This window comes from Cariama cristata, unplaced genomic scaffold, assembly GCF_000690535.1.
Source record: "Cariama cristata isolate BGI_N322 unplaced genomic scaffold, ASM69053v1 scaffold34997, whole genome shotgun sequence".
Lineage (NCBI taxonomy): Eukaryota > Metazoa > Chordata > Aves > Cariamiformes > Cariamidae > Cariama > Cariama cristata.
The window spans coordinates 2,725-21,582 of NW_009625572.1; the positions used below are offsets into that span (position 1 = coordinate 2,725).

The 18,858-nt window shown below is 48.8% G+C and overlaps 2 protein-coding genes across 2 annotated transcripts; one reads left to right on the plus strand and one right to left on the minus strand.

Annotated features, from left to right (window-relative positions):
* Nucleotides 1-792: 792 nt before the first annotated feature.
* On the plus strand, nt 793-4,254 carry LOC104155883 (solute carrier family 25 member 36-like). Its single transcript, XM_009703659.1, is given in 8 exon segments — nt 793-828; nt 831-862; nt 1,624-1,800; nt 2,272-2,349; nt 2,665-2,765; nt 3,406-3,472; nt 3,672-3,955; nt 4,055-4,254. Coding segments are annotated over 8 exon segments (975 nt in total).
* Nucleotides 4,255-5,671: 1,417 nt separating this feature from the next.
* Nucleotides 5,672-18,103, minus strand: CLSTN3 (calsyntenin 3). The gene is given in 18 exon segments (XM_009703658.1): nt 5,672-6,266; nt 6,349-6,497; nt 6,500-6,562; nt 8,044-8,179; nt 8,309-8,454; nt 9,063-9,233; nt 10,338-10,564; nt 11,049-11,197; nt 11,380-11,537; nt 12,324-12,380; nt 13,465-13,627; nt 13,707-13,819; nt 14,093-14,362; nt 14,837-15,022; nt 15,692-15,841; nt 16,154-16,362; nt 16,843-17,038; nt 17,986-18,103. Coding segments are annotated over 18 exon segments (2,790 nt in total). The 5' UTR covers nt 18,062-18,103; the 3' UTR covers nt 5,672-6,095.
* Nucleotides 18,104-18,858: the final 755 nt, after the last annotated feature.

Genomic DNA, 18,858 nt, shown 5'->3' on the forward strand with positions numbered 1-18,858 from the left:
GTAAGTCTGGAGCCTGTATCAGGAAACTTAATAGAAACTATGGTGAGGAACAGGACTGTTGGACCCCTGAATGAATATCGTCTACATGGGAAGAATCAACATGTCTTTTGTGAAAGGAGGCCGGACCTCATGTGACTCATGGATCGCTACGTACGCTGTCTTGGTGTCCATCCTTGATCAGCTTGTTCATCCAGAGAACATGACCCAGGGCGTTTACTGCTTTGCTTTGTGTTGTCTTCTGAGCCCGAGCTAAGTTCTTTGGTCATGTTCCACCTAATCCCAGACTCCCACCACTCGTCATATCTCCTGAGGGAAATTGCTGCTGATCAGCTGCTCTGCAAGTCATCACCACTGCGTAGATCTGCAAAGGGCTCGACAAAGCAGCATGACCGTAATGGAGTAGCGTAACTAGTTGCTGGTTGCTGGCATCATTAGCTTGCATAACCTTCTGTCTGCCAAATCTTCAGCTCTTGGACTTCATTGCAATAGGCATCCAGACCTTTTTCCCCGCCCCCCGCCCCCAACCTTCAGGCAATAATATACGAAGCCCTAGGAGCAAAGGCTGAGAGAGCAATGTATGTATGTGCTGAGCTGTATAGACTTTTTCAAAATAATTCTTCAGAACTCTAGCCATTTGCTGTTCTGTACCGTCATATGTAATTCTGTTGACATACTTGATTCTTCCCTCATATCTTGTAGTTCTTTGATTGGCTTTTCTTTCTTTGGAGCACAGTGAGCTTTTTTTTCAGCCTCCATCTCTTGTGAAACAAAGCAAGTTTGGTCGTAGCAAGTATGAATAACTGTTCATCAAAGCCTCTTGCGTGGCTGTTCTGTGCAAATTCACCTCAAAACAGTCTTTCAGGTACTAGCATCCTCTAGAAGAACAGAGTTGTCAGTCAAAGGATCTGAAGGGGCAGAAGCTGAGAACCAAACGTTATCGGTTCTGACTTGTCCCTGGGTGGCGGAAACGGAAAAAGGGGATACATGTCCTTTCAGCATTACAGAGGAGTGACTAGACTGATTGATGATGATGGTTCATAAGTTCCAAAAATAGCTTCTGTCTGCTGAAGGTCAGGATCCTCTTTCATTAAGCAGGTCAGGCTGGGGGTGAGCCTGGCTGTTGGCAGAAAATACAGATCTTGCTTACAGAGCCTTGCAAATGTGGGGCTGAATGGGTCCTGGGTTGAAGACACGGGCAGGCAGAGGGGTGGGAGGGTGTTGTGCTGCCTCTCTCTGAGCCAATGCTGCTGTGGGGAGGTGTGAGGCACGATGCCTGGTGGTCTCAGCAGAAGGCATTGCAGCGAGGCTGGGCGGCAGAAATGTTTGCTCTGGGAAATTCTGAATGCAAAGATCAGCAGCTTTGAGCTGAGGGACTGCTGAGTTCCTATGGACTTGGGACTGTTTGTCTCAATACTGAGTGAGGTTTCAGAGTGAGGCTGCCAGGAGATATCCCAAGCTAAGCCATTATTCCGTTAATCAGTGTCAGAGCAGGAGGTCATGTGTGACGCAGGCTGGGGGACCTAACCTCCTCTCCTAGAGGGGAGAGGTTGTGGATGAGCAGGGGCAGAATTATTGCCCTGTTCCTGCACAGGGGTCATTCTTACATGTGCTGTTATGCCCTAGATGTGGTGGCACAGCTGGAGCCATCCTGACCTGTCCCCTGGAGGTGGTGAAGACACGTCTACAGTCATCCCAACTGACACTGCGGCCTCTGTGCTTCTCAGAGCTACAGCTGCCGGGGATGAGTGTGAGGCTGATGAACCACAGCCCACCATCTCCTGGAGTGCTCAAGTTGCTGAGGTGAGTAGGATAGGGCAATGTGCACGTTAGAACCAGGGAGATGAAGGTTTGGCCATCAGGTGGAGAGGGGGGGCAGGGGAGAGAGAGAGAGAGAAGTAGCATTTGAGCTGAGGCTCTGGAAACTGCAAGTACCCTAGGAAGTTTCATCAGAGCACAGGTACATCTATTTCTCACAGTTGATCTGTGCTCTGAACTCTGAGTTCAGCTTTTGGCAGCTTTTGGGACTGTGAGAGATTTCTCAGCTAGTGGCTTGATCAGACCCAGAGTGATGGTGTCAGCAAGAATAGGAAGAAATGACTGAAAGAGAGAGGAGAAGTGATTCGAGAGAAAATGAGAGTAGGGCAGAAAAAGGATAAACGGGAGGTGAGGAGAGGATGCTATAAGAAATACTGAAGAATGAAGGAGGAGGAGGAACGGGAGAGCCCCCAGCTTAGTTATTCTGCTGATTTCTCTGTTCATTTTCTTGTGTAGGGCCATCCTTGAGAAGGAAGGCATGCGATCCCTGTTCCGAGGTCTGGGTCCAAACCTTGTTGGGGTTGCTCCTTCCCGGTGAGTACTGCTCCCTGAGGATAGCTCATGCTGTACACTTTTTATAGGACCTCTGTGACAGCTATTGCTCCACATTCTGAAAGCAGTCTGGGCCTTGTGCTCATTGTGCCACAGGACCCTTTCACATAGACATTTTCTGGACCTTCTGATCATAGTTGTAAGATGATTGCTGTGGGCCTAGTATAAATGGTATCTGATGTCACATTAGGCAAACCTGTACTGGGAGTAAGAAAAGTTGGAGTGAGACCCCACAGCAGTGCTGTCGCTCCTCCTCCTAGATGAGCTGTAACCTCTTCTGTGTTTCTTTCCAACCAGGGCTATATACTTTGCTACCTATTCTGGTGTTAAGGAGAGGCTTAATGCTGTCCTTGTACCGGAGTCCAAGAAAGTACACATGCTATCAGCAGCCTGTGCAGGTGAGCCTCTTCTGTCTCAAATCGGAGCCAGGGAGTCCTTCTGTTTGTGAGTGTAAATGGGTTTCATTCCTTCCCCATTGCTGCTCCCATCAGTCCTGCTCTCTCTTCTGACGTTTTTTTCCCTCCAAACCTGGAGCAGCGAGTTCCTTGGGTAACCAAAATGTTCTCTCACTCTTCGTTGTTTTTAGGCTCATCTCTTCAAGTCATGGATCTAGTCTTTACCCCATCAGCTGCTATCAGGAAAAGAACTCCATTCAGCTGTGAGAGGGAGAAGGCAGTGTGTAATTTAGACCACTCACAGAATCATATCTTGTGATACATCCCAGTCCTCTAACTAAATCTTCCGTTCTTGCAAGCTTAGCCCATTGTTTCCTGCCTCTTTGTAACATCAGGGCCTGTAGTAGGGTTATGTTGGAGGCAGAGGAGGTAATTACGACCAGATAAAGTCTGGAATGGGGGAGCCAGGATCAAATAGTCTGCCCTAGATGTCTCTTCTCCCATGGGAGCTCAAGGTCATTCTCAAATTGCAAATGGCTTCAGCTTGCCAAGCAGAATTCAGAGAGCTGATAGATCAGCACCTCCTCACAAACTGTCACTGTGATCCTGGTGCTTATGGCTGTCTTCCTTTTCTGTTCTTCAGGCATTACCTCTGCCACACTCACCAACCCTATCTGGTTAGTGAAAACCAGGATGCAGCTGGAAGCCAGGTAAGGCCAGCTAGCAATGCAGAACCACTCCGTGTCAAATCAGGACTGGTTTGGGGGTGGGGTTGAGTAGAGGTCTGTGACTTGGCATCAGAACACAGGTCTTCAAGGCATGCTGGGGAAGAGTCATATGGTTGTGTTTACAACAGTATTTTAGGTCAGCGGAGCAGTATGTCGTTCTAACCCTCCCTCCTCTGTACAGGGTGAAGGGCGAGATGGCCAGCAATGCTATCCAATGTGCCATGCGTGTGTACCGCACTGAAGGCCTTCGTGGATTTTACCGTGGTATCACTGCCTCCTATGCTGGAGTGTCAGAGACAATCATACACTTTGTCATCTATGAAGCACTGAAACAGCAGTTGAGAAACAGCCATCATTCCCTTTCCCCACCACTCACACTTTCACCAAACAGCCATGATTTCTTTGGACTAATGGGAGCTGCTGCTGTCTCCAAAACATGTGCTTCATGCATTGCATATCCACATGGTGAGTGGGTCTACTCTCCTTGCTTTTGTTCCTCTTGTTGGGGGGTGCCATACCTGTAGGATCAATCTGCTAATATCACTTTGCTTTTTGTCTCTCCAGAGGTCATTCGGACACGGTTGCGAGAAGAAGGCTCACGATACCGTTCCTTTATACAGACTCTGCAGCTTGTGGTCCATGAAGAGGGACCCTTGGCTTTATACCGAGGGCTCCTGGCTCACTTGATCCGCCAGATCCCAAACACAGCTATCATGATGGCTACTTACGAACTCATAGTACATTTGGCCTCTTCCACCTTGTAAGCACACTGTAGCACCTGGCTGTGGCTGCTGTAGAGATACAGGGACCTCATGGGCCTGAGACTTGGTCTTTTTCCATGCTCTGAGAGGTGGTGCTTTCCATCGCATATCAGAACTGGGTCAGGCATAGCATTCTCAGGACATAAGACTATTTTGTGCAAAGTTTTTGGCTCCAGTGTGCACAATGCAGCCTTTCTTCTTTCTGGAGACTTGAATTACTCCGATGCTTCAAGATGTCAGGGCACTGGTTTGGCAGTGCCTGCTGTAAGCTCCCTGTGTGAAACAAGGGCATGGAACTTACTGGGAAGGAGACAAAGGAGAAAGCATAAGAGTATTTTAGACAGCCTCAGCGTGTTCACTTCTTTTGGACCCGGTAACAACCCTGTGTAGGCACAGTTGGACATGGAGACAGGCTAGAGCTGAGACATCCAAGAGAACTGCAGCAAGCAGAGATCTTGTGCTGAGACCTTTCATGCTCTCAGAGGGGCTCTTCCACTCTCACCTACTGTGCTACCTTCTTGCACCTAAGGAGGATTTCTCAACCTTGCTGCCAGTAAATGTCCTATTGCAGAATCTTCCTTTGGGTCTTTGACATGTTGCAGCCATTGCCCAGAGGTTTGTCAGGCAGCTGACAGCCTCTTTTCATCTTGCAGGATCTGAATAATCAAGACCAAGTAGATCAAGGGAAGAAGCACAACCTGCTATGAAGCACTTACCCTAACAACTTATGCTACTGGGCTCATAGCCATGCTTTGCCAATATCTGTTGTTTTTCCATCCCATCCATTCCCAACAGAAAGAGGAGGACACCTCCTTCCCTTAGAAATGCTGGGGCTGTTCAGCTACAAGCTAGAACCCTTGGTGTAAAAAATACTCTTTTATGCTGGTAAAAAAAGTAGATCAGGTGAAAAGATGGATGAAGCTGAGGATTTGGCCTGTTTCTATTGATGATACACTAAGTGTATGAAAGAGCCTTATTTTTTTTTTCTGTAGTCAAGAATTGAGTTTGCTGCATGTGTTACACTTGCCTGGGATAGGCTAGGATGCCTTCTCTTCCCCATGTCCTGGGGAAGGCTACATTGTGTTTACAAAGAGTATTTTGACTCTGAAAAAGGGCAGGGGGTAGGGTCAGGAGTGATGTGTTTTTCTTGTTCAACACATACACTAAAAAAATGTAACCCTTCCCCGAAATAGTTTCAGTAATTCCAGTAAATCCATGATCTGGACAATCTCCAGTCTCACATTGGAGGCTACACTGACTGTTTTTTTCCCTGCTTGTAGTGAAAAACTGCAGAAGCCCTGAACATTTTATTTGAAATCCATTTATTTTAAAATCCACTTTATTCCCTCTTCCTTCTTACCTTCATTCATTTAGTTTAGGAGTATCGACAATTTTACAAAGCGACACAAGCTGCAGTGGGTTTTTTTTTTTTGCATGAAACAAGAATAAACCTCAAACGACAACATTGAAAAAATATACAATATATATATATAATATCTGGGGAGAGGTTGTGAGAGACCCCACTCTGAGCCCTATGGATGGCTCCTCCTTCCAAATATCTGTTCTTTCCAAGCTGCTCCTTCCTCATCATAGTTTGAACTGTGTCACTGTCATGTGCAAGTGCCCTAACACATGTTTCTAGAGAGCCAGATGGGGAGTCAATAATGTGGGGAATGTCCACAATGAAAATGGCAGAAGATGAAGGAACATGGGAGGCAGAAATGACAAATGAGGGAGGAGCGCATGTGTACACGGTGGGGGAAGGAAGAAGTTAAAAGTAAGACACCTCCTCCTTCCAGCCATATGTTTGGGGGGGGATCCATTGGACTGGTGTTTTAAAGCTCCTAGTAGCGGTGGGAGCCGTCGCTTTTGCCGATGATGTGTCGGTCATTCATGTCATTGCTGTCTGGGGAGTCGGGTGTCTCCGAGTCTGTGCTGTCATCTTCATCCTCCATGCCCTCACTAGCTCTGCCCTCGCCGCTTTCTGCTGCCCTTTCCTGGCAGCTCTGGTAGGACTGGGGAGGTGAGACATGGGGTAAGGGAAAGGATCCGGCAGCCACTCCCCGCCCACCCCCAGCCACTGTGGCTGCTCCTCACCTCCATGGGGTTCACTATGATGGTGAGGGCTGAGTCGTCCCAGAACATGTCGCTCTCTTTGCCTCCGGTGCTTGCGTGCCCCCCTTCAGCAGCCTCAGGGACCTCTTGCCCTGCTCCCTGCCGGTGCAGGGAGTGGATGCGGAGGATGGGATCACCATGAGTGCCAGGAAGCCCACACACACCACAATGATGACAGTGGCAGCACTGGGGACCACTTTGGAGAAAGAAAATGAGAATGCATGGTTAGAATCTGTCGCAGAAACATGCATTTCCAACTTAAACTGCAGAAACTGAGGTTCCTGAGCAGATCCTGGGTTTTTGGTCCTGACTTTTCTGCTCCCTTGGGCACAGGCGGTTCCCGCCTTCAGCTGCTGTATCTTAGCTTGAGACCTGCGTGGTTTTCCAGGACCCCTAGGTTGAGGCATCCTCTGATGTCAGCCCAGCCTGTAGACTGCACCTCTTTATCTATAGACGTCACCAGAATATGTTGCACAGCACCCGTTTGTAACCCCCTCTTGGGAGAGAGAAATGTGTGCTGGGGAGAGCCTTTAAGGGCAAGACGATGATTTTCCGAGGGTGTCATTTCTGTGCAAGCAGTAGAGAAAGAAGAAAGCCAAAAGGAGTCTGCTTTGCACATGAGGCAGAGGTGAGAGCTGTGATGGCCACCTAATTAGTGCCATGGTCAAAGCCTGGCTTCTCCACAGGAGAAAATTTGAACTTCATCTAAGACCCTTAGCCCAGCTCCTGTGCCTTTGTTCTAGGCCTGTGGGCCAACCCTTGACTCCCCAGATAACCCCTTTCCCTGCAAAGTCTATCCAGGCCCTCTGTGGTTTTGTTCTGGGTGGTTCTGTACAGGAAGGACAACTTGGCTGCTGCCATCGGGCAGAGCTGAGGAAGAGAGTGGCAAAGGCTGGGTTTTGGTGCTCTCCCAGCACATACCTTGGCTGTCCCTGCAGTGGCTCAGCGGCTCCTGCAGGACTGGACCAGCTTGGGATCAGCTGCTCCAGCAAAAGCTAGCGCCAAAGGTGCTTTCCATGTTCCCTACAACAGGGGACCAAAACCAACACAGGGTCCTCTGGAACAGTCCTAGAGCTGTCACGGCCTAGGAGGAGCCAACTGGACTGCAGTCGTGCTTGTGGCACAGGGCTGCCAGCACAAACCAACAAATCTAACCTCTAGTCTATCTTTCAGGCTTTTCTCTCCTCTGTTTTGGGGGCAAGAATCCTCCTCTTGTCTGCATGGTGCTGTCACGTATATTTTTGTGTCTTGCTGACCACCACCTCGTCCCATTTCTGTTTTTAGAGCAGTGGCAGTTTTGATTCTCTTGTTTCTCTCCTGCTGTTGAAGCTTCTTTCTGAAATTACATTACCCAAACCCGCATAGCACCTTTGCAAGGTGCACAAATGAAATCGTACCAGTTTATAGTTGTTCTTTTTAGACCTTCTCAGGTGTAGATTTCAGACTGCTTGTACATCAAGAGAACAACACACCAAAAGAGGAGGATTGTTGCACTAAGCTCTAAAACACAATTTGACACAGACTGCAGTCCATCTGCTAATGATGAGTGGCACAGGGCAGCGTAAGGAGAACTCGATAGCATGGGTATAGGGAGCCTGAAAGGAATCTTCTGCTATAGGTATCAGAAAATCAGCAACCTGACCTAAAGGAATAAACCCAAAAGATAGTGTTACATACTCGGGCTGTTATGGGTGCTTGCCAAACTGTGCCCAGATAGCTCTGGGGGTAAATGATGGCCTTGATGCATGAACTGCTGGGAACTCAGAATATGGTTAGGATGAGCAGCTCGGTTCACGTTGTGGAGGACATTCACCTGCAGAAAGACCAGTGAGAGATACTCAGCCCTGTGTTCATGGTACTTTCTACATTGTGTGCATTCCCGTCCACCGCGTCCTCCCCATGAATGCACAAGCACCTAAATGTGCACGTATTGATCTTGTACCTCAACAGTAAACTCATTGCTGGAGTAGCGTCCATTCATCTCAGTGCAGGACAGGTGAAACTTCCTTTCATAAAGAGCAGAGCCATGGTTGATGTGGTATGAGACCTGGCGTAGTATTTCCTCGTAAACTGCAATGCTTTCCACACCTGAGACAAGAAGACAGAATTGGTGTGAGATGAGGAAGCTCCTGCTTCAAAGACATCTGGCATCATAACCCTGTAGCAACTAGAAGCTATAGAGGAATCCAAGGCAATGGTGGGTTCATGAATTTTAGGAAGGGAACAGAGATGGAGCTGGCTGCGAAGGACCTGGTGAAATCCCTGCTTGCACTGCTAAAACAAGTGGAAGGGAAGGATCAAGAGCAACAGCCCTGTTAAGTTCTGGAGTACAATAGTGTTGTACCAGTCCACAACCTGTGGGATGTGCTGTCCCCCAGTCATGTCACGCAAAAGGCTGCTGGCACCTGAGAACACCAGACCCCAAGCAGTAAGTCAGGAGGAGTGATACAAGCCTGGGTGAGAGCTCAGACACCATGCCCTAGTACTGTGTGCTGGAGGAGGAGCCACTTCCCCAGGGAAATGGCCTGGGACTTCCAAAAGCCAGAAATTCCAACAAATGGTTTCATCTCAAGAGTCTCGCAAAGTTCACCTCTCAAAATACATCTCTAACACTGGGTTAAGTGCCTCTCCCAGGGATGCCTGACAGGCAGTGAGAGAGGTGTCACTCGACAGCTGTGGCCAAGGAGAGGACATACCTGTGATGGTCAGGTAGGCAGAGGTGTTAACAAGCTCCAGGCCTCGCTGTTGCAGCAGTGCCCCATCCAGGAGCAGATACTCCCTCTCTGGGTCCAAGTCATCTCCTACCAATGAGATCTCGCAGCCATCCAGGTTGTGCACAATCTCGTCTGACATCCGTGTGTCTGTCACTGAGATGGAAAGGGAAAGAAGACAGGGCCAGAAAGCCAGACAGCCATCAGTGAAGGCAGGAGTTACTCAGAGTGGTACCCACTTACTTAAAAGTGGTCATGTCATACGTAATGATTTCTCTTTCTCTGGCTAGCACTGACCTTGAGTAAAATCACTGTCAGTCTAATTACTTGTTGGAAGAGTCCCCCTGGTTCTAATCACATTATTTATGCACATAATAAAGTCACTTTATTTTGGAACAACTTACTATTAGGAAACTGATTCATGATAACACATCTTGGCTGTAAGGACTCTGTTGACAATCACAATGTGCAAATTAGGAACAACTCTATCACACATTCCCAGACCCTGAGTGCTTTTGAAAGCTTTCCCCTGTCTCACAGCTGCCAGTTACCCTGGTTGAGATCTTATCTTCTTTAAAATGGCAACCACCATCCAATGATTAACTGCATTCAGCAGGGCTAAGACCAACCTGCTCTAAGTCAAGAAACTCATCATTGTATGAGGAAAGGCAAAGCTGCTAAACAGAAAACTATGAGCAAAAAATCCCATTACCAGAAGAGTTATGAAAGAAGTGAAAGGACGTGTAGAGCACAGAGTGCAGAGAAATAATCTCAGGATGACGGAGAGAAATTGAGGGACAAGATATTATAGGGTGTGAGGAAACTGACTGGGGAATTCACAGGAATAAGTGATGCAGGAAGAGATGGGAGGGGGTGAGAAATAAGGCAAGCAGGAGAAAAGGAAGCAGGAGGAGACTAAGTGCAGGAGTGGAGAGGGTAACAGGCAGGCCATCCATCCAGTGCTGGATTCAATAAAGGGAAATATAGGTAAAATGTAAAAGGGATTAAGAATGAGCAGCCTGGGGAAGGAGGGGGAGAGAGTGAGGCAAAGGAACTGGGTGGATAGAAAAAGTACAGGGAGGAGCAGAAAGGGATAAGAACCGATTACCCTACATATTGACAGACAATGTGCCTTGCTTCTGTATTTGTAAACTCTCTCCTATTTTGGGTGTAATGAGGGGCTCTACTTCCTCTACAGGACAGGAACTCTTGTAAGTCTTTCCAGTTTGTCTCGTATACCTCGCCCTGTACTCCACTCACCAGTACCGTGCCAATTTTCATCCTTCTTGGTCTCCACCTGGTGAGAAATAGAGCAGGTGATCTGGAGGCTGGGGAACAGGGGGACCCCATCAGGAGCCTCAAAGTCCGATGCAGGATGAGAAAAGTGGGCATTGCCACTCAACAGGATCTGGGGGGCATCAGGCTGTAGCACCACGACATAACCTTCCACATCAGGAATGGAGACACAGGACTCTTCACTGAAACACCTGAAGGAGAGCAGGAGAAAGCATCAGTCAGCCCACGCTTCTACCAGCATCGTTGTAAAAGAACACCTTCTGCCCATTACTGCCGGTGAAGGGAATATCCTTTTTCTGGCAGTCTTTCTAAAGCTTCCCTATAACCTGCTGCTATTCCCTACAACCTGCTTCCCTATAACCTACCACAGAGAGGTGTAGTAGGAATGACATCTCGGGGTTTCAGGTGACTTGGTCATGTCCACACACCTCAGAGAAAACTAAAACCAGCCCACATGCCTGGAACACCATCAGTGAAGGTAAAAGTTCTGCTACCTGCATAGACCCCGAGACCCAGTATTACAGTATCCATTTGGATATCAGATACTTTATTTTCAGGAAGACTTTTACCCATTTCAAGACCATCAATTAGAATTAAAATACAAGGTGAGGGAGTGTGATTTTTGTCAAAAGACTCTTGCTAAACTTAGCCAGAGGTGCTGCTTTGTCCACTCACTTGACAGTAGTGGTAAGTCTGAGTGGCCGGACTCCAGGGGTAGCAAAGCGCAGTGAATTCATGTAAGCCACGTGCTGGATTGCATGGTTGAAGGTTTCCACATCGTCACCCTCCAAAGTGAGCAGGGACTGAGAGGGGTTCACATGAACCTATAGGTGGAAGAGAAGAAAATACTCAGGGTTCCTTGGTAAATGCCAAGAGTCCAGGCTAAGAGAGACACAAAGGAGAGAGGTGGGGAGTTGTCTGAGGTGGGGGAGCAGGCAAAGTCCTGGGAAGCAAGGCTGGGGAGGAGAATGGAGGAGACCCATGCAAGCTGGGCAGATGGGCATACCTTCATCCCTTTGCCCAGACTGTCGAAGTCACTGTAATCAAGCCCCTCACGGCAGGCATACAGGCATTCAATAACCTCCCGGCTCTCCAAGCTACCAGGGCGCACAGTGAAGCCAGCCAAGTAACCATGGAAGTAGTGGTGTATCGACAGAGGATCTCCTGAGGGAAACATGGGAGGTGGAGGGTGTGAGAGACATGGTGAGGAAGAGAGCAAGAACAACAAAAGCCACGGTGTGAGGGACGTATGGATGTTAAGGGGGGTAGAGAGAGACAGAGGGGTGCACGAGGCATGGAAAAGCCAAGACAACAAAAGCAACAGTGTGAGGGACATACAGATGTTAAGGGAGGTAGAGATAGAGACAGAGGGGTGCACAGGACATGGAAAAACAAAGACAACAAGAAGATGGGGGATGCTGAAGTAAGGAGATGACAATTTTTTAAATTCCAGATGGGGGAAAGCGAGAAAAACAGACCAACAGAAAGACTAGGGCGGTGAATGGTGGGTAGCATAGAGAAGTTTCTGCCAAACTGCTGAATGCCAGACGGAAACAATTTCTTGTCCCCTTCTCACTCTGCATCCTGTGAGGGCTTTTAAAAGAAACTATACGTTCCATAGATAGTTAGGGATGAGGTGACATCTCCTGATGTCTCTAATGGCTATTGTGTTCTTCCAAGACCAATTTTAATGATCAGGCATGAGGACTCTTTCTCCACATCAAAAGCATACTCCATCTCTCAAAGCAGGCTGTAGTCCTCCTATCAGCCTTTTCATGCTCCAGATATCGAGGTATCAAGGACCAATCTGCCAAATAAGGGTTTTCCTCCCAGGATGGTGGGAGGTGGCAGGACAGGATTGGAGGAGCTGTATGAGGAAGGCACCATGCAAGAAGTGATAGTCATGCACGGTGAAGAGGAGAAGAGAACGATCTTCCTTCTTTTCCCTACCTTGTACAGTATCTGTGGAGTTCTCGTTTCCTTTGACTTTCTCTTTGTTTTTCTCCTCTGCAAAAGGAGAACATTCAGACAAGCAATAAGGCATTGGGAAAGGGTAGTTACAGGGTCAGGCAAGTATCTATATAAGTGCCTGTACTGGCAGGTCCAAAAGAACAGCTCTGGAGTCACGTGCCAAGCAGCGCAGCCTTCACCCCTAGAGACAGCACATCACAGGTGAAAGAGGGCAGAATCCCTCTCAGGAAGGGGTTGGTGAGACTGTAGGATGAGTAACTTATACAAGGGAGAAAATATAAGGGTTTTTTTCTCCTTTCCCAATGATATCTATTTTAGGAATTAACTGATTCCCATTTAGGGAACATGGTCCTAGCCATGTTGGCAACAAGCCATGTTCTCAATATTCCTTTGAAACTCAGATGGTTCCAGGAGTGTGTCCCAAGCTGATTAGTATTTGTTGGTTGCAAAAGGCCAATCAAGAGCACAGACCTGTGGGAAGATCCCCGACATGGGAGAAGCAGTACTACGGTAAAGATTTGATCTTGCTAGAAATTTCTGCTGGAGAGAAGGCAAGCAGCAGGCAAATTCCTTTAGTTCTGTCTTGCTTCAGTCTTGCAGGAGAACTGAAAGACCTGGGAAATGCAGCCTTACATCTCCACAGAACGAGTTTTCATCTGGTAGTGGCTTAACTATGTTCCTAACCTGATCTATGTCTTCCACCCCAATTCCTCTACAGAATGACTTGTGACTTCTTCATATAGACCCTTAAGACACAGAAATCCCCGTCAATACAACCAGCAGCACAAATAGTACTGCCTGCTGTCTGATAGAAAAGCCAACGCCTGAATGAGGTACAGAGTTTCAACTCTCCTCTGCCTGGAAGCTGGTTATCCATCACATATTCTACTGCCGTTATCCATGAAGCTGCCAATGACGCTTGTCCCTGAGCTATTATTACCGTGGCCTGCTGGCTTGGTCCGTAAGGAAGGAAGGAACCACATTGGCTTTGGTGCCAAGGAGGCAAGATGGCTGCAATGGGGTTGGCATCATTTAGTACTGGGTGGTGTTTCTTTCCCCTCTTTTGGTTCTCCCTCCACTCCGTACGGGAAGAGCATGGTTCACGGAGGAGAGTGCTCACCAGTCCAGCAGGCTCCGATCATGAGCGAGGGTTCCTGCCGTGGGGGGTGAATGAGGCCATTGTCGTGGATGAGGGCAGGGTCGTAAGAGACGCCATCCACGTAGAGCGTAACAGTGGGGAACTCCAGGTTGAGGGCATAATGGTGCCATTCATCATCGCAGACCTACGGCAGACAGTGCAGGAAGGGATCAGCAAAGGGCAGAAGGAGAAGGGACAGGGGGAAGAGACAAATGCTTCCTCACCTGCTCAAGCTTCCAGAGGAATTTCACAGGCCTTGCACTTTCCAGCAAGGGCCAGTAGAGGAAAGCAATCCGGCAGCCGTGCACAGCCAGAGAGTAATGCGAGTAGCCATCCTCTGCCAGGGACAAGCACAGGGAGTTAGGTGTCATGCCTCAGAGCCCAGAAGCCCAGGCTAGCCTGCACGACTGGCACTCAGCACCGTCTGCTCACAGTGGGCTTGACTGCTCCCAGAAAAAGTGACAGCTGAAGAAGCTGTCCTCCTTTGGGGAGGGACCCCTGCCCAGGTCCTGCTCTAGACCACAAAAGATTTCCCCCTGCAGGGACAATCCCTTCTAGCAAGTCAGAGGCAGTGGGTAGAAGTGTCACCACCCCAGGAAAAGTTTCTCACCACTCTGCACTGTACTGCAGATCACCGTCTCCTCTTCCCGCCTGCCTTTGCCAGGCACCACGGCATGCTTCATCCATACAGACAGGGTGAAGTGGTCACTCAGCCCCTCGTGGACATTCGGCCCATTCACCACAGGCACCTGGGCAGCCTGGCTGCCATTGAACCAGTAGATGAGGCTGCTGTCCTGGCTGTAGTGCACCGAGAGCCCCGCGGTCCAGTTTGCCGTGGGGCTAGGCACCGGCAGCAGGTCAATCTCTCCTGAGGCAGCACCTACGGAGAAGGGAAGGAGTCAGGAATGTCAGCACGGGAGAATAAGGAGCCTGAGAACTGGGGAAGAGAAGGAGAGCATGCTGGAGGGCTCGTTGTAACGTCCCAGAGCACAGGGAGAGGAGGAATTGCCTATAGGCCTTCTCCTATCTGGACAATGATGGTGACTTTTCTGTCTGTGCTGAGGGAAGTCCTGCAGACTCTGCCTACTGCAGCAATGCACAGAAACCTCTGGCTTCCCAGCAAGGAAAGCATGGGGAGCCCCTTGTAAATACGGGCAGGGTACCCATGGCCCCTCAACGCAGCATGCAAGCCAGGTGTCCTGCCAGCTCCGCTGACCACAGCAGATGCGAGGAACATGTCCCCCAGCATCTCTGCCTCTGCGTGGGGCACAAAGCTACCACTGCAAACCCCTCCGGGGGAAGGGGAAGGGTGCTGTGCCACAGCCGCCCTCCGCCCAGGAAAGAATCAATTCACCACAGAGTTTGCGTAGTGACTTCTCGGAGTAGTTATCCCGGTCGCAGCCCTTGGCCACATGGTTTGTCTGCAGCTCCACCGCAGCCTGGATGTTCCACAGGGGCTCATCGCAGGTCTCCAGGTGAATGCTGGGGAAGAGTGCGAGGCTGCCTGCACCCGGGGTGTACTCAATCCTCTTGTTCCAGCCTAATGAAGAAGAATGAAAAGGAGGGGTTAGGTCCTGCCAAGGACCCAACGCCAGAACATTTGGCACACACACAAGTGGCGTCTATGGACCAGCCCGGAAACAAGAGATTTTTGGCCCTTTCCATGTTAAAAAGATAACTTTATGCAGCTGGCATGAGTGCAAGGGGAGATTTCCTAGAAGCACAGAGTCCAAATTCTCATATTCTACAGCTAGTACCAGTGTAGCGTCACTCCTTGGATTGTCAACCTCTCTTATCAAGCAGAGCAGATATTTAGCTGTGTTGATTTCCCCTTAATTCTGTCGGCTAAGGTGAACCTGTAGGCATACAACACCTCTGGAAAAGTCAAATATCCTCAAGATGAGGAGCCCCAAAAACTATCTACATTGAATACAGTCTATGAGCCTTATCAACAAATACATAGTAGTTCACAGTAATCCAAGGAATGATTTTCCAATGTTAGAGTTGCCTTTCAGTGGCTTTGCAACAGACTTAGAAGTCTGCTGCATCCCCTTAGATGGGACTGAGCGTTTGGTGCCAGAACTGAACCATCTACATGGGCATACAAATTTATATGTATATATACAAACATTTGCAATGAGTAGGACTGAGTAGTTAGTAGTTCAGCAAAAGTAAAGGGAAGACATAACTGTGTTTGGAGGTTTCATACCCTGCCAGCTGGGCTTGCAGGTGGGTTTCACCTGGATTTCCACTTCAGCATCATCAGAAGCCCGCTTCTTTCCACAGTCATAGGCTGTAACTGTGAATTTGTAGAGACGATCTCCACTGTACTGCAGCTTCTCTGTGTTCTCGATGTTCCCTGGTTAGCAAAACAAAGAGATCAAGGGAGTGGAAAGACAGTCTCCTCAAAGATGTTCTTTCTAGAAATCACTCTTGGTTTTGATCAACTACAAAAACAACCAAAAAGGGGTTAAGTCCCCCGCCACCAGCACCACTCTGTAACAAGCTATAGCATCCCACAAAATGGCTGCTGCGTCTCTGCACCAGGAGAGATCGACCAGCAGTGCTAGAAAATTCATATAGCACAGCTCTGCCAGCAAATGGGACTGGCAGAGAGGCAGCAAAGCAGGAAAGGGGGAGTGACGTGCTCATGGAAAGAGCAGATTCTTACCGTCATTGTCAATCAGAAAGGGAATATTGGGGGTCAGGATCTCATAGTAGCAGATCTGGCTGTACTGTGGCGAGCAGTCTCCGTCAATGGCCTCCACACGCAAGATGCGGTCATACAGCTTTCCCTCAGTCACTGCCACACGATACAACTTTTCCACAAAGACAGGAGCAAACTCATTCACATCGTTTACTCGAACGTGCACTGTGGCCCTGATGCAGAGAGACATTAATAAGAACTGATCAACTCATTAGGAGCCACCACCTAAATTCCAGTGTAAGTCACTCCCCTAAAGTGCACCAGTCTGACTTCCAGCCATCAAAAGCAAGGACAAGGAAAGAGACCTTGGTTTCAACGCAGCAATGCTGGCACACAGGTGCTTGGACAATGGTTCCCCACCCCACAGAAAGAGCAAAAGGAACAATAATGTAATCTGGAGCTCCTGCCTATATGCAGCCTATAAAACATCACCCTTAGACACAACTGTCAAGCAGCCCTCATTTCTAGTGTATGCACTCATGTGATTCAGTCAGTGAACATTTCTCTTTGGGTCTTATTAACATGTTGAGCTATAGTATCAAGGCTAGAGAAAAATACGTCTGGCTAAAGGAAGCATTCCCACAGCAATTTTCATTTGCGTTTCTGTGACAGATCATGTTTTGTAACACGCAGCGATGACTGCATGGACTTACTTGTGTGATTTCTTGGTATTTGCTCCATCAGGTCCCTCTCCACAGTCATAAGCCTGGATGGTGAATGTGTGCTCCTTATGTGCTTCACAATCCACTGGTTCCTTGGCCCGGATCAGCCCCTCACCTGTAGCTTTGTCCAGGATTACAGCTTCAAAAGGTACCCCTGCCCCATGGATCCTGAAGCCACAGATTTCACCTGGTACCCACAAAGGCAGAGAGGAAGGGGAGAAAGAAAAGGACTGAGGAGAGTGCATTATGCCCCCTTGCTCCCCTCTCCCGTATTTTCTTCCTTTTTCATTTACACTCTCCTTTCTCATTTCAAGCAATTTTTGGTTCCCTAGGAGTTCCTCCTGCCCTCTCTCACCACCATTCAATGGTGTGGATTGCCCTCTACTGGGGACTCCTCCCCCGGCAAGGAGTCTTGACCAGCATCACGAAAGACTGGAGGTTACAAGGCTCAAGGTAGATTTATTAGTGCTACACAGCCACAGTACTGAGGGAGCACCTTCCTTCTCCTTTGCATCCCTCAGGGAGGCAAACCAGCCATATATTGCAGACAGACAGCCAAAGCATGAAGATCTGTGATGTCTCATCCACCCACACATGTGGGATGTGCACAGTATTGCAGGGAACTGCAGATAGGGTCACCTAAATCCTAAAGTTCAGCTCACAGGGACCGCTTTTCCTCTCCCAAAGCTGCGGGAGGATGCGTGAGGAAGCTCCAGGCATGGCCTAGGCAAGCACCAGGAATACAACCCTCGTAAAGCCTCGTCTGTAGCTTCAGGGGTTTGTGCTTACTGTGAGGGGATGTAGCACTGCCAAAGTGTGCCCTACCAGCTTTCTCCAGCGCTCACAGACACAGAGCTGTGCATGTGATCTTTGGAAATAGCAGAACTGCGTCAAAAAGTAGCTGGCTCCACCTTCAGTTTCTCTCCCTAAGGGAAACAGCTCACAGCATCCTAAATGAAGCTGTGCCCAAATTGCCTCCAGACTTCACTGGGGACCTCCTCCGGAACAAGGTTTGGAGGTGATCGTTTCCTGGAGAGAGCTCGAATCCCGCAGAGGGATGAATGTCACCCTGTCTCTGCCTCTCTCTAAGTCTCTCCCTGCCTCCCACTCTTCCCAGAGCTGTTACCCACCTACCTGCATAGCGCAGTGGAGCATCTTTGTCCAGTGCAAATAGCGGTGGGTTGAGCAGGACCGTGTTGTCATTCTCCATGACGATGCCCTGATACTCAGCTTCAATCCAGGGTTTGTGCTTGTTTGCTGAGGTGGATTTGGGGTAAGAGATGGAGCACAGGAAGGTATTAGCCGCCAATGACAGATTCAGTAGGAAAAGAGCAGAATATCATTCAGTGGCACGTAACAACCACCCCTCCCCACCTTCTTCTCTGGAAATAAAGAAGTCTAAAATAGGCTGAGAGGAAGAAGTTATCTTTCTTTGGTTCTACTCTACATGGCTCTTGGGAGACCTCATCAGAAACAATGTGTTCCTCTGGCCTCCTCATTACTATCTTATTAGAAATATGTGCAGATGCATCTGGGTGCCCAGGAAAACCGGAGCAGTTAAAAAAAAAAATGAAATCAAGAGGCAGAAGTAGCCTGATTCCGGAGACAAGATTCCAAATGCTAAATCCTTTAGCTCACTGAAGCCATAATTAAAGGATTCAGGATACATCTTCCCTTGGGGTGTCCCCAGGGGACAAGTCTTGCATGCAGCCGTTATCACTTGCACCCTGCATCCTCTGGACTAAGGCCGAGGATCTACACACATGTGCCCAGGTACACCTTCAGTCAGTCATCCCACGCATACAATAACCTACTCGGAGAGTCCCTTCCTCCTTCCTTCCCCACTCCATGGCCAGCACCATATTCCCTTGGCCCCTCCTTGCTAATCCCGTTGGCTGGAGCCCAGCCAGGCTTGGCATGGAGGCAGCAGCCAGCAGGAGGCTCTGAAAAATGTCACAGGCCCAGAAATAGCAAATTAATCTCTATCACATAGGCTCCGGGGCAGGG